This window comes from Plectropomus leopardus, chromosome 11 (assembly GCF_008729295.1).
Source record: "Plectropomus leopardus isolate mb chromosome 11, YSFRI_Pleo_2.0, whole genome shotgun sequence".
NCBI lineage: Eukaryota > Metazoa > Chordata > Actinopteri > Perciformes > Serranidae > Plectropomus > Plectropomus leopardus.
Genome location: NC_056473.1, coordinates 6,626,747 through 6,641,323, shown reverse-complemented (window position 1 = coordinate 6,641,323; position 14,577 = coordinate 6,626,747). Strand labels below are relative to the sequence as shown.

The following is a 14,577-nucleotide window of genomic DNA, read 5'->3' as shown; positions in this document are numbered from 1 at the left end:
TTGTAAAAAGAGTTGGAAGCGAAACCAAGTAGTATAAATACAAAGTGATATACTAGCAGCAGTTACCCAGACCAGGTGATAACATTTGCAATCAGAATTTGTTAATATGTGAATGAGACTACATTAAACAAGACAGACTACAAGACTACAAGTATTTGTGTTTCTTTGGGTTTGGTCCTGCTGTTATTATGTTCCTCTAAATCATTTATTTGCTTATTTATTACATTTGATTTGGCAACAGAGCATCTGGGAACTCCCTCACAACCAACAACCACACATTCATTTATGCCTTTCCAAAGGTGTTTCATGTGAAGAGGTTTTAGTCTCCCACCTGACATGTTCAGGCAGTTAAAGGTCCAGTGTGTATGATTTAGGCATATCTATTGGCATAAATGTTATTTAATATTATTGTTTTTTCATTAGTTTAAAAATTACCTGAAAAAAAGAATGTATTATGGGGCTTATGCTTTGTTCAAATGGGGTTGTGTTCACTGTGTTTACGATAAGTAGCAATAGTCCTGCTGATGTGGTATTCACAACCTTGCGAGTGGATATTGTGTGAGAGGTCCAAGTGTAAGACTTCATGTGCATGACTTTAAACAGAAATTTCATTTGAGTGCAGCAATAACTAGGTCCTCTTTCACTAATTCCACTATGTTGTTCTACAGTAGCCCAGAATGGACATGTCAAACACTGACTCAATATAGCGCCATTCGCAATCGCTTATGGCCTCTGTTGTTCTCCTTCACCATGGGTGTCCAAACTTTATTTTTTAATGGGGGCCAGATAAATTAATGTAAAAATAGATGGGGGTCAGCGGCATACGGGCCATTTTAAAAAAATGTTTAAAGAAAACATACAAATGCTGCAAACACAACCATTTGATCTTTCAGTGAAAAAGTGTTTCATGTATTCCTATGTGGTGAAGGACTTCAGTTTGGTTGTCTTGCCATTGTGAGGTGAATTTAAAAAAAAAATCAAAGTGGTATTGCTTGATTAACCATTGTGTTAATCAGATTTATAGATTTGTTTTAATTGTCACCCTGGGGAAATTGGTTTGCAGCAACAATCACTTGACGTTTCTATATGTCGACATAACAAAAATGAACATATCGGTAAACATACCATACACTTACATTGCGCCTTAAGTTGGAATTTGATGAGAGGGGACAGAGGTAGACATTTTACCGGACCAGGTAGACATACTGCTTATTATATGTGTATGTTTAAAAATTTTAAATTGTTTAAAATCAAAATAGTAACAACAGAGTATATTTTAAAAGACAAGCCAAGGGCCATTTGAAATCAGTCTGAGGGCCAAATTTGGCTCCCGGGCCACACTTCGGACATATATGTAAGCCTATAGTAAGTAACTATTAAACTTTCAGTTCTTTGCTGAGGACACATTTCCAGGACCAAGAGGTCTATCTTTCAGCAGTCCATCGGATGTTAGAGTTTCATTGTGTTTTGTGTAACTCAGCATGATGTTTAGCTTATCTTCCAGTTTGTTTCCTTTATGACAAAGAGTTCAGGAAAGAGTCTATCGGCAGCCTGTCCCCGATCCTCCCAGCTACCTCTCTACCCTGTACTTCCAACCCCGGTCAAATATAGCCGCAGGGGCCCCCTCTGTCGCCCTTCAAGTGGTTTACACAGAGCTGTAGTGGTGTAATTATGTGATCCTCCTCTGTGGGGTGTGGCCGGGGACAGAAATACAGCCGCTTATTTTCAAGACCACTTTTTCTGTAGCCTCACATCGCCTCTGCTGCCTGACATGTGGGTTCTCCTGGGTGTGCACTGCTTTCCGAGGTCTCCACGACTAATGGTGAAGCCCTTTAATAACAAGGCATGGAGGGCCACCCGTTTGACATGTTAGTTTTCTTTTTCTTTTTTCACAGTACAAGAGAAAGGATAGGGAACAGAAATAGGTCCACAGGGCAGTGCAATGGGAATCACATGTAAGATAATTAAAAAAAAAAAAAAAAAAACTACACACATACAGACATTGCCTACATAGAAACACATCATAAGCTCACAAATATTACGTAGGCCTCCTGTGTAAAAAAAAACTTCCAACTTTAAAATTTCAAGCAGAAAAGGCTTTTTGAAAGCTTTTTCTGCTTGGAAATATACAGCTAGTCAACATTCAAAAAGCAAGAAGCCTATATTAAAAGTTATTTTTATAGCATATACGTAAAAGCAGTAACATGACAATATACTTAAAGTACTCATTAAGAGAATTAAACTTTTTGGAGGGTACATTTTTTTAATCATTATTGGATACAGGCCTATTTGTGCACCAGGAAGCATGTTAGTGAAGTAGTTGAGATGGCTAAAGTTTAATTGTTTTACATACTGTTGAATTGTTTAATATGTTACACAAAATCTCATTCTATTGGTTGGTCATATAGCATTTTTTGTATATATATAATAATACAGTGGTAGCCTCTATCAGAAAAGCAACCAGCTCAAATGGAGTGACATAAAGCGCATGAAATGGACATTTTCAAGTAGGACAAATAGCCTACTTTCAAAATTGTGCATTAGTAGCCTACACAGTTACTTTCCCCTAATAAAAAACTTAGCTGCAGTGGGGCAAATATTGTTACTTTTTTATTGCTTAACTTCAGCAATTGTTTAATGACCTTTGTTGTGGTACTTCCTGTATATGTGCACATTTTTTGTCTGTAAAAAGAGGGAACTTGGAGAAATAAAACTGCTGAAGCATCAACTTAGAAAGCTATAGTAGCCTTATGCTGTCTGTGACACTTGGTAATCTTCATAAACGTAAAGTAATACTTCTTACATATTCAGTGAATCAAGATTTCACCATGGAACAACTACTGAGGTGAGTTTATTTGTAATAGTTTAGCTCAGGCTATATTTACAGCTAAACTTATGGCAACTAACAATGAGTTAACCAACACTAAAGCTAATATTTATAATGGATTTAGTTTTGTGTGTGTGTTTGTTTATTTCTTTGCCTTTTTATGGTTTTATTGATTTGACAGAGTCAGAGACAAATGAAGGGGGAGAGACATTCAGCAAAGGGCCCTATGCTGGACTTGAACTCCTGCCGCTGCAGCCTTAACCCTTTGAAACCCAAATTGGCTTGATTTCTTTCAAAAACATTTGAAAAAGGCAGTGCGCAACCTAACAAGAAGATATGACCCCAGAATCATCAAAAAAAAAATAAAATAAATAAACAAATACATTTAAAAATAAAAATATAAATAATAAAAAAAATAAAAAGCACAAGAAAAATTACGTACAAATTTGTCAAAAAAAAGAAAAAAAAAAAGAAAATTACTTTTTGAGCAAAAAAGGATAGATGATTATAATTCTGTAAAAAATGAAATATTTAATAATGATAATTTTAACTATATTTTTGGGACATTCTTTTTTGCCTATCTTTTTTTGGCACACTTTACCATGACTTTTTTTTTTTTTTTTTTTTTTTTTTTTTTTACTTTTTTTGAAGACATAGCTTACTATATTTAGTAATTTGTTGCAGTTTTCCGAATAGTTCTTGTACAACAGAAGCGAACCATTTTGTTGAACACAGAGTTCATGGTATGCCACAAAGTGACAAATTGGCTTCATTTTCACTTTGTTTTTAATGTCGGTTTGATCAGTCACGACTTATTCATCTGTGAAAAGTAATGGATGTGCTCAGCCTCCATTATAGATGCGGAGATGCTTTCACGGTGTAATTTCATGACTCAAAGTGTACAAGTGTTAGTCTTTTTTTATTTATTTTTTCAGATAAATGTCACAGTCTGCTGAGTGAGTGTGCGTAGGATGATTCACTGACGATCGGAGGTCGCTGCTGCCATCTAGTGGTGAATTTTGTCATCTTGCATCAGCGAGGAGGAGGCAGCAGAAATAATGCCATTCCATCGCACCTGACGAGCCATATCGACATTATTTCTGCGAAACACACAGCAGATCCTGTTTGTTTGTGTGTTTGTGTTGATAGCACCGTTGATCTGACTGGAAAAAGATAAAGGTGGAGGAGACAAAGGTAAATGCTGTGACACCAGCAACAGGTAGAGTCGCTTTTACATTCCTTAGCTTGTAATACAAAAACACGTTTGTCCCTAGAGGAAGTACGGAAGTTGCCTACTGCCTGTTCACGAGCACTCATGTCATTTTACAGTTGGGCATATCGGTGAGCTGACAGAGACGCTCCGGGATCATTGACTGAAGCTTTTATTTTTTTTATTTCTTAAATCCGGGAAGTCGCATCTGCATTCAGCATCATGCCCGTCCACAGGAGGCAGGTAGGTGATCTTATTCATACATAACAACATATATAGATACATAATTGGAGCTGATCTGAGGCCAGATGAAGCTTTTGTTATGTTGATCATGGGTTTGCCGTTTTTCACACCAATCCTGCACTTGTAAGACAAAGTAGATCCAACAGAAGCTTACTCCAGCGAAGGCCCACCCTTACACAAATTAAGAGTAACCTGATTTATCATTGGATGGCGTGTATTTGTGTCTCCACTGGTGCCACAATGCTTAGATTGTATTGTCTACCACACCTTCACTGTGTTGGCCTACATGTACAGTATCAGTGTGCAGACTGCCCTGAGTAGCATGGATTGGCATGAATGTGAGAAAGTATGTCCACATGCCATGCAGTTCAGTCAGGTGAGATTAACCATCTCCTCTGTCAGTGAGTCAGGATCACCTCAGTGGCATTCACTGCCACACCCCCTACGTCACAGCTAAACAGGATTCTTTTGAAGGTTAAATGATGACATTTCTGCAGGATTTCACAAGCTTGTTGTTGTGGGAACCAAATATGTCTTTAAATAGAATCATTATTTGTCACTTACACCTTCAGAGGAGACACCCCAGGTGACACAAAGATATTATCATAAAACCTGCCCAGTTGATGAACTATAAGACAGTTATTTATTGTATTACAAGATTTCTGGAATGCTATGTTTAAATATGCAAGTGGCATTATCTACGTAAATTAATGTGTTGATTTACATACTAAGTCTTTTTTACTTTAATCATTTTTCTTGCAGAAAAATATATCTAGTGGACTGAAAAAGCAAATGATTTTATTGATCTGATAGGCTACCAAAAGTTTAATAAGTTATATGGTAAAAAAAAAAGATGTATGGTTGCCATGTATTGACACAAAATTGCCATGCAAAATATCGCAATACCATGCTGTATCAATTTTTCCCCCACCCCTAATAAAGCCAAGTTCGAAATTCTTCTTTCATTTTGTTGACACATTAAGGCTTTCAGAGGTGATATCTCTTTGTAATGTCTAATAAATGTCATATGAATTGCAATGTCATGTGATATATAAACAAACCTCCATAAAAACCTTCAGAATGTAGATATTAAAAAAAAAGAAAATGAACGAAAAGGGAAAATTTGGTGTGTAAAAGTGCTATTGAAGTGATGGTTTCCAGCTCCGAATATGAAAAAATAAGCTCATTTAGAGAAAATGGGATGAGTTGTGAAATTCTATACATTTTTAGACAAAAAAGAAGAAACTTCAGGTGAATAGGGTACAAATATTTTAACTAAGATTATTAACTTTACCAGTAGAATAGTAACATTAAGGTAATTATTTTTTGTATCGCAGGGTATCTGAAATATTATGTTTAAATATGCAACTTGTACATAATCTCATTATGTGTGCTGCTTAGAATAAATTTCCAGGACAAAAATATAGACTCTGGTTAAAGACAGGTTTAAAAATTCCTATTTTGTTGATACATTAAAGTAAAATATTTCTACAGAGGGGATCTTATATATCAGAAAAGACTACCATCAGCCATAAGAAATTAATATCTGCCATGTTTTTTAGGGGGAACAAATATATAAATCAGGCTATGGATAATATATCAACAAACCCCTCCGTGAAAACCTTCAGAATGAAAATAGGAATAACACTGGAAAGTTATGAGGTGCTACTGAAGTGAAGATTTCTGGCTCAGAGTATTAAAAAAAATACAAATTTAGAAATAACAAACTTTTAAGATATGAATTGTAACACTTCATACATTTGAAGGCCAAAAATAAGACCCTGTAGGTGATTCAGGTAAAAAAAACATAAATACATAAGATAATAAATAAATAAATACATACATAAATCAAATTAAAAATTATAATCATAATTTTAAAAAAAGCATTATCACCATAAAACTTCCGTAGCAGATTACTTACCTTAAGACAATTATTTTCAATTATTTATATTACAAGTTTATAATATGCAAAGGAAGTGTTATGTAATAAGATATGTACATTTTGCATACATTTCCAGAACAGAAATCTGAACTCAAATAAACTCTTTTTTTATGTTCTCCTTTCTCTAGTCTGAAAGAAGACATGTTATGAAAGCACAATAGCCCAAAATCTCAAAATTGACAAGTACACGAAAGTTTTTTAGCCTGGGGTTTCCTGCCTTAAAAAAAACCCCGAAATATTTTATTTATGATGTGTGGACTTTGACATATTTTAACTTCTCTCACTATTTTGCTACACAGCCCAGTATTGAATTACTGGAATTAATGGGAGTGGTGCGGGAGAATGGCAATGAACTGACATCACTCCCACCTGTGGTAAGAATTTAATGTTTCCACTTTAACAGCATGCTAAACAGTCCAGGCCTCCTTAATTCACAGACTGATACATATAATGTCTGATTTTGCCATATGATGTACGTCACGCAGCACACGCCTCTGTCATATGACTACGTCCTGGTTGCCAAAACAATTGATAAGCAGGAAAGAGAGGTGTTCAAGAAGCAAACTGAATACATTGAAGAACTGAAAAAAAAGAACTTGAAAGTTACCGTAAGTCTTTAATAAAACAAGCACACGCAAAATAATTGTGCCTTTACTGTTGGAAAGGTTGCAAAATTCTTCCATTAATCTTGTCTTTATTGATCCCTGTTAGAAAATTATAGATGATGATCTCGTCTTCTATGGGATTCAAGCGCCTAAAGAAATTTTTGAGAAGTACAGGTATCTGCTCAAAGTGTCAGACGCCTGTAACTGGAGCTCAGATCAGAACATTGTACCACTCAGCACCAGGTAAACCATGTTGCTATTTGCTTGCTGTTTTTGGTATTCTAAACAATCAAAAATGCTATTTGAAGTATTTTTCTCTAAATATGTGATATGGAAAAAATATCTGACTGTGGTTTTGCACGAATATGATATTCTGAAGTCCTTCTTGTCTTTATCATCACTAAAAGGCAATATTTTAAAGTAGGGGCCAACAGATTAGCAGCCTTTTAGCAGCTGATTATTGGGGCTGATATTTGGCATTTTGCCGATTATCTGTATCAGTGTTTTATTTTAATGCTCGCCGATGAAATTAATTAATTAAAAAGTGCAACAAAAGTGTCAGCATGGAAAGACGTTTTACTTTGTAAAACCTCAGGAAGCTTTTTTTAAAAAAATGTATTATCATTTTAATTTAAATTTTCACTTGACTTTATAAATAAAAGGTTTGGGTGTTGCTTAAAAATTTACTAAAGGCATTTAAGTTTTTTTGTTGGAGTTTGTTATATTCCAAATTCTTAGTATTGACAGAAATATTTTCATTTTTATTGTAAATGAATATTGGTTCCAAATAGGGGTTATCGGTCTGATAAACTACTCATAATCAGTATCGGCCCTGAAAAACTAATTTCGGTTGACCAGTATTTGAATAGTTAAAGTTCATCTTTCATAGTTCATCTTTATAAGTGATGCTTGTCCTTGTTTCAGGATAAGGATCGTCCACTTCATCTTGAATCACACACCTATACGCTCAGGAGGTGAGGAAGACTGACTGTATTTACAGTCCCTGTCCTATTCAGAAAACCTTGTGTTACTTGTGTTACTTGTTTTGTTACTTGTGTTACTTGTTACTTGTTTTGTTTTGCACTACTGGACTCGTACTTTTTATATTTTATATTTTATTTTTTATATTTGTATCTTCTATTTTATCTGTTTTTTTCTATATTTATGTTGCACCAACCCACCAGAACAAATTCCTCGTATTGTGTTAACTATACCTGACAATAAATCTTTTTCTGATTCTGATTCTAATTTTTCATGTTGTTCTTCTCAGAGGGTTTGCGGGATCTTATGAAGATGAAGGTTTTTGAGGCAAGATTCTGCTTACATGAGGTAAAAATCCTTTTATCCAGCATAAGCCTTGTTCTTGCACAGCAGCTGTGATTCATCACTACCACAGGTTGCAATATTGTCACCGTGTCTGGCCTGGTAATTATATTATTTTGGGTAGGAACTGCTGATTAAACAGATTGCGTGAATAAATAAAAAAAAATGAAAACAGTAGACTGAATCAGGGTGTGAATGATACAAATAAAGCAGTATCTTTACTGCCACACATTCTCATGCTAAAGATAGTGACACTAGTATCTACTGATAAATCTCTTCAGGTTGCTGCTAAAGTGTTTTGTTTTTCTTAAAGAGCGTCAAAAATTATGACGTGAAACTTGGCAGCGGTGTACCAAAACAATACATTGCTGCCAGAAAAGTATTTGTTCGCTGAGATGCGACGAGAGTCATATTAATGCAGTGAGTCACTCAGTGCTGGGAATATGTGAGCATGTGTGTGTGAACATACATTAGCACGTACTGTATGTGCACTTGTGAGCGTGTACATGTGTGCTCTGTTTACATTACAAAACCGTGGGAGTTGAAGATATTTCCTCCAGAATAAATGTCCAGGAAATTAAATCATAAATACCTGTCCAAAGATTATAAAAAATATAAAGCAGCATTAAAGTTGCATGTTTTGTTATTGTATATTAAAAATCAGAAGATTTGGGGCCCAGTTGCTCACCTGGTAGAGCGGGTGCGCCATGTCCAAAGGCCATGTCCTGTAGCAGCTGCAGGTTTGATTTCAAACTCTGCCCTTTGCTGATTGTCATCCCTTCTCTGTCCCACTGTTGCTATCACTGTCCTATCAAATAAAAGTAAAAAGCCCCCAAAATAATCTTTAAAAAAACCCAAAATATATTAAATGTTTTACATTGCAAGCTTCTGTTTTCTGTTTGAGTGCATGTTGTATCTACAGAGCTCCTCTTCATGTTGATTTCTTTTTTTTTTTTTTGATTTTTTTTGTGTGTGTGTGTGTGTGTGTGTGTGTGTGTGTCTGTGTTTGTGTTGTGCTTCTGCTTTCAGAAAAAGAAACAGAGAGAGCTGAAGGAGAGCTGGGCACGATGGACAGCCTGTCTCCAAGGGCAACCCATCACTGCCGTCAGGTTTGGACTGCAACACAACAGCCTATTCATTATCCTGCTTATTGCTTTCTCTTTTTTTTTGCACTTACTGCAGCATTATTGTTTTTGATGTCAAACATGTCATCACCCACGCATGGTGCAGGCATTGTCTGGACTCATTGTTTAAAATCATGCACAGTATGTAATGCTGAAGCAGATTAGAGCTTTAGTCTTTAGATCCACTTGTTCACTGAGTCCAAAAAGCAAAACACAGAGCAAACATGCCTTTGGTTTGCTTCATGTTAATGTGTAGGCTGTGTGACTGCAATTTCAGCCTTTTATTATACCACCCACATTATCAGCAAAACATAGTGACAAGATAGACTGTACATCATCACATCGCATGTGGTCAAAATCAGTACTTTAAAAATTATTGTTTTTTTAAACAGCAGTAGGCTAAAACACACCTGTATGAAAAACAAAATCTCTGAGCATTCATTTTGTAAAATATTGAATTTATGAGCCCTATGTATTTGTATGCCATGTTTCTGAGTATGCATGACGTGATAAAAGCCAATGTTGTACAGATTTTATATATTGACAGTACAATTTTGTAGTTGGTTTAGTATTGCAAATTGTTCTTAGAGGAAAACCTTGGTTTCCATCCTCAATTCCTACTTTACCACATTTTTGTTTCAAGTGACTAATGGAGACTACAGTTTTTAAAATTGGTGCAGAATGAGAGCGACTGCAGCAGCCGCAGCAGCCGCGATGTAATCTCTACGACCAAGTGTGCAAGGTCAAATTACATCTATTAAAAGTTCTTTTTATTGGCATTGACAGACTCAGATTGTTATGAGAAGTGTCTGACGCCATTAGAAAAAGAACCTTCAGAGAAATTAAACATTTCTGTCACTTTTTGCTTTTTTTTTTTGTTGTTGTTTTTTAAATTATGACCTTAAGTCTTAGTGCGAATTGAAGGGAGGAGTGCTGGGAAGCGTTTGAAAAAACATAAACAAGACTTCTTCTTGACTGAAAATTGGTCACAATAACCAACCAGACAGTTTAAATGTACATATATATATATATATATATATGTATATACACTTACACACACACACACACACACACACACACACACACACACACACACATATATATATACATATACAATATAAACATTTTTTTCTTTGTAGGGATGATGTTGTTGGAAAATTATGATAATACTCTACCTCTGTCAGTGGTAAAAATAAGCACTAGTGGACGTAAAAATTGTAATTGATGTAATTGCCTGCGGGGATTACATTATGGCCGCTTCAGCTACAGCCCTCTTTTTCAACAGAGGAAAACTTTAGACACAAAAACATTGGGAATAAGGCTACAGGTTAAGAAAACACCGAAGTAAATGTAAATGTAATATATATCATGTGTACAATGTATGTCTGTTTTGTACGGGTAACCATATATGCATAACCTTTTGACATTTTTTTGTGTGTATGTGTACGTGTTCTCATGTCAGGAACTACTTTGGGGAGAAGGTGGCCTTGTACTACCTGTGGTTAGGGTGGTACACATATCTGCTCATCCCGCCTGCTCTCATCGGGGTCATTGTCTTCCTTTATGGCCTTGCTTTCTTCAACAGCTCGCCCCTCATGTAAGTTTTTTCCACAATATCACAGTATCTTTGTTGTAAAACAGCACTTACACTGCAATAAAAACAGAGCTCATTGTGTTGTAGAAAGGAGGTTTGTGAGGCTGACACAGTCATGTGTCCCCTTTGTGACAAGAGATGCAAAGTGTGGCAGCTCTCCGATACCTGCACATATGCCAAGGTACATCAGTGCATTTCCAGTGGACAGCTGAATGGTGTGTTTGTGTGTTTGTGCTCACTGCTGATCTCTTCTGCCAACAGGTGAGCCAGCTGTTTGATAATAATGGCACGGTGCTCTTTGCAATGTTCATGGCAGTGTGGGGTGAGTTTGTTTGTCTATATGACTTCATTATTCTTGTGTTGATAGAAATAATTGTGTTTTCAACATTCAGATCCCTGTTTAAGATAGATTAGTGTGATTTAGGGACTGTGCTTAATTTATTAGAAGAAGGGTTTGGCTGAAAAGTGACTTTTTTTTTTTTTTTTTTTTTTTTTTACAAAAAACCCCAGAAATAACCATATTTCTTTTAATATTCACACCAAATGTGGGAAGTATTGGAGTCGTAGCAAAGAAGAATCAGCACTAGAGTTAGAGTCATCACCAAAACAATCAGCCAATTCCTTTAGCAAAATGCAAAATCTTTCTACAAATTATGTGCAGGACCATTACAAATATGCAAATTCTCTTAAATATTCTGTTATTATAATTCCCAGCTATGATAAATTGTGCAATTTTGGCAGTTTTTGTAGAAAACATGCCTTCCAAACCCACAAGCAGGATTTGTGGTTCTGAGGGTATTTAAATAAATCAAAATACAATCGTTTAAAGTTATGTGTCTCTCCCCTAAGCCAAAATAAAACACCACCCCATTTCCAGTGCTTGAGAAATTATTTGACATGCCTCCCCCCTCATAAATAACAAGCTGTCCCTTATTGCAATGATACTTGCTGCAGATGCAGTTTTGCTTCATAGCCATTAAAACCAATGCAATAGGCACATTTAATCAAAATAACTGAAAATCAGGGTGCAGAGCTCCCTTTCCAATTCAGTTGTACATTTGCCTAAACATTTCTGGCTTTACAGGCCAACTTGCACAATCAAGTCTTTTATCTGCCTCCCATTTATTTCATCCAACTGCCTAATCGTTTCATGATCACTTAGATATGCACTGCCAACGAGATGCCACATCACTGAGAGAACCTACTCGTCCTGGCTTCTCACATCTTAATCAGCCCAGGCCATCTGGCCGTGGGAGTGGTCAAGCAGTCATCTATAAGAACATCTAAACGCTCTTTTACTGACTTATTCAGTTTTTTATATATACATATTTTTTTTTATTTTGAACATCTATAGTCTTTTGTCACTCCAAACTCCTCTCACATAAAATTCATTACTGTTGGAGAAAATAGAGATTCAGGCAAAATGATGGCCACTTCAAGTCTTCATGAAGTGTTTACATGAGTGTATGAGAGGAAGTGTGTAAGGGAGGGGTGAGATACAGAAAGAGAAAGAATGTGTCAAGATCAGAAAAATGTTTGTATTACAGGACAAACTGTGCCCAGCTGAATGGAAGTCCCCTCATAATACCAGTTAAATTATGAGTTTTGTAATTTACCACAAAGAGCAGTTTACAGTAAAACCACAGAAGTAGGAATCAGTTCCTAAATTTTCTGCTGCTGTCTATTTTTTGCAACTAACCCCTGTGTCAGTTGGCCTTCTAACACAAAGCAAAAATGTGTGTATAAGGCAAAGACGTTTTTTCATCTGATGTTACACCTTAATGAAGGCATATCAAACTTTTAATCTCAAACTACTACCAGATTAGGACTGTGTATTGGCAAGAATCTGGTGATTGAAAATGTGTCACGATACAGGGGCTACAATTCAATATATTACAACATATTATCATGCTGTAAGCAAGGCAGTATATTGCAGATTTTTAAGACTCTGCCTGTTTGATAGGCTCATGTTCTTTGTGTTTACACCAGTATTATGCTATTACACTGGAGTGAATATAACAATGAATATAAGATCATCCTTTATAAGTCCCACAACAGGGAAATTTGTATTATTACAGCAGCAAAGGAATATCAAAACATAGTATGTACAAGATAAATAAGGTAAAAAGATGCAAGATGCAAAACTCAACAGTTAAACAAAAATCTTTACACTAATTGCACATGGATAATTGCACATTGTGATATAGCACACTGTGGTAATAAGATTGCACATTTTGATATTGACCTTGCACGGGTCCATTTCAGTGTATGTGGTGTGGGAGCAGTACTGGCTGTACAATATTGCATGTATATTATTAATTTAAAAAAAAATAGTATTTTAAAGAATCAATACAGTATCACAAAACATAATATGACAATATTCAAGTATATCGATATTATCTTACACCTCTATCAAAGTGGCAAAAGACATTACTACCACAATGGAGTTTTTTTTTTTTTTTTTTTTTAATGGTCACAGTTGGCTCTATGAACTCATGAAAGTCCTTCGCCTTAACAGCAACACTGTTTTTGGAGTTCTGGAAGAGACATCGAGCTTCCTATGTGTGCGAATGGAAAGTGTCTGATTGGTGTGAGGAGGAGGTATGATCACCCTAATGCATTACATCCCATTTCACTGATGATAGGCGTTGATGAGTGATCATTAGAATACATGTTTGTGTTTTTTTTCCTCTATTTTATTTGACTGTAGGAGGAACTGATCCTGGAAATTGTGAACAACGTCAACTGCCAACCAAAAGAATATAAGCACTCCTATCTGCGCAGCACTCTGGTGCTGATCTGTGTCACAGTTATGGTGGGTGACCTGTCATTACGCTCTTTACATTGTTGTTGTTGTTGTTGTAAGTTGTGTGTACATTTTCAGAGTTCAGGTTAACCCTTTGGAACCTGGATCCATATCAGTTTTCTTGTGCTGCGTTCCGATGCCTTTCAAAATCTGTTTAACCCTTTCAAACCTGGGCAAATTGCTTTGACTTCTTTGAAAAATATGGGGAAAAAATGAGAAACTTGGCAAGAAATGTCACACAAATTGCAAGAAATTTGGTGACAAAAATATGACTTGAAAATTAGTTTTAAAAATTGGGGATTATTACAAAATCATCACAAAAAACTAGGAAAAATGTAAAAATGATGTATTTAAAAATTTGGTACATTTTCTTTTTAAATTTCAGCTCATTTTTCAGGGAAGTTTTGGTTAAGTTGCTCATTGTCTTCTGCTATTTTTTGCGGATGGTATATGAACTTGTAGTAGTTGATCATGACGTATAGCGTTACTAATGAGTGAGGCTTTTTTGTTGTTATTGTCTTTCCTCAGATATTGGTGATCATCGGCCTGACACACGCCTTGGTGGTGTTTAGGGTGATTGCAGCAGTGCTCTTGGCTGAAGGATCGTGGGAGTTTCTGAGCAACCACTCAAATAGTGGAGCAATGATGCTGGGTGCTGTCCTCCATTACCTCATCATCACTGTCATGACACGGGTACGCGGGTCTCTAAATGTTCATCTCTGTCTCCTTTTAAAGAAATTCTCTGTGACTCTGACGATGTCTTTGTCTTTGCAGGTCAACAGGATTGTTGCCATGAAGCTCTGTGAAATAGGTACAGTTAGTATTCTGTTAAATTTTGAAGAGATGCTGCAACACTAATATCCCACTCATGTTTCCTGGGAGAATTGAATGTTAGCTTAAAGG

At 35.9% G+C, this 14,577-nt stretch overlaps 1 protein-coding gene across 2 annotated transcripts in view; it reads left to right on the top strand.

The window, feature by feature from the left end:
• Nucleotides 1-3,922: 3,922 nt before the first annotated feature.
• Nucleotides 3,923-14,577, top strand: part of LOC121950232 (anoctamin-9) — a 20,129-nt gene continuing 9,474 nt past the window's right edge. Inside the window, exons 1-15 of one of the 2 annotated variants that reach the window (XM_042496171.1) lie at nucleotides 3,923-4,046; nucleotides 4,157-4,280; nucleotides 6,522-6,596; nucleotides 6,708-6,830; nucleotides 6,934-7,070; nucleotides 7,752-7,801; nucleotides 8,098-8,156; nucleotides 9,180-9,259; nucleotides 10,737-10,871; nucleotides 10,956-11,049; nucleotides 11,130-11,190; nucleotides 13,387-13,469; nucleotides 13,579-13,683; nucleotides 14,203-14,367; nucleotides 14,449-14,485. In XM_042496171.1, coding sequence (XP_042352105.1) covers nucleotides 4,260-4,280; nucleotides 6,522-6,596; nucleotides 6,708-6,830; nucleotides 6,934-7,070; nucleotides 7,752-7,801; nucleotides 8,098-8,156; nucleotides 9,180-9,259; nucleotides 10,737-10,871; nucleotides 10,956-11,049; nucleotides 11,130-11,190; nucleotides 13,387-13,469; nucleotides 13,579-13,683; nucleotides 14,203-14,367; nucleotides 14,449-14,485 — 1,225 coding nt within the window. In that variant the 5' untranslated portion in view covers nucleotides 3,923-4,046; nucleotides 4,157-4,259. Of the gene's footprint in view, nucleotides 4,047-4,140; nucleotides 4,281-6,521; nucleotides 6,597-6,707; nucleotides 6,831-6,933; nucleotides 7,071-7,751; nucleotides 7,802-8,097; nucleotides 8,157-9,179; nucleotides 9,260-10,736; nucleotides 10,872-10,955; nucleotides 11,050-11,129; nucleotides 11,191-13,386; nucleotides 13,470-13,578; nucleotides 13,684-14,202; nucleotides 14,368-14,448; nucleotides 14,486-14,577 lie in introns of those variants that run through there. The other variant, XM_042496172.1, reaches the window with a different exon arrangement.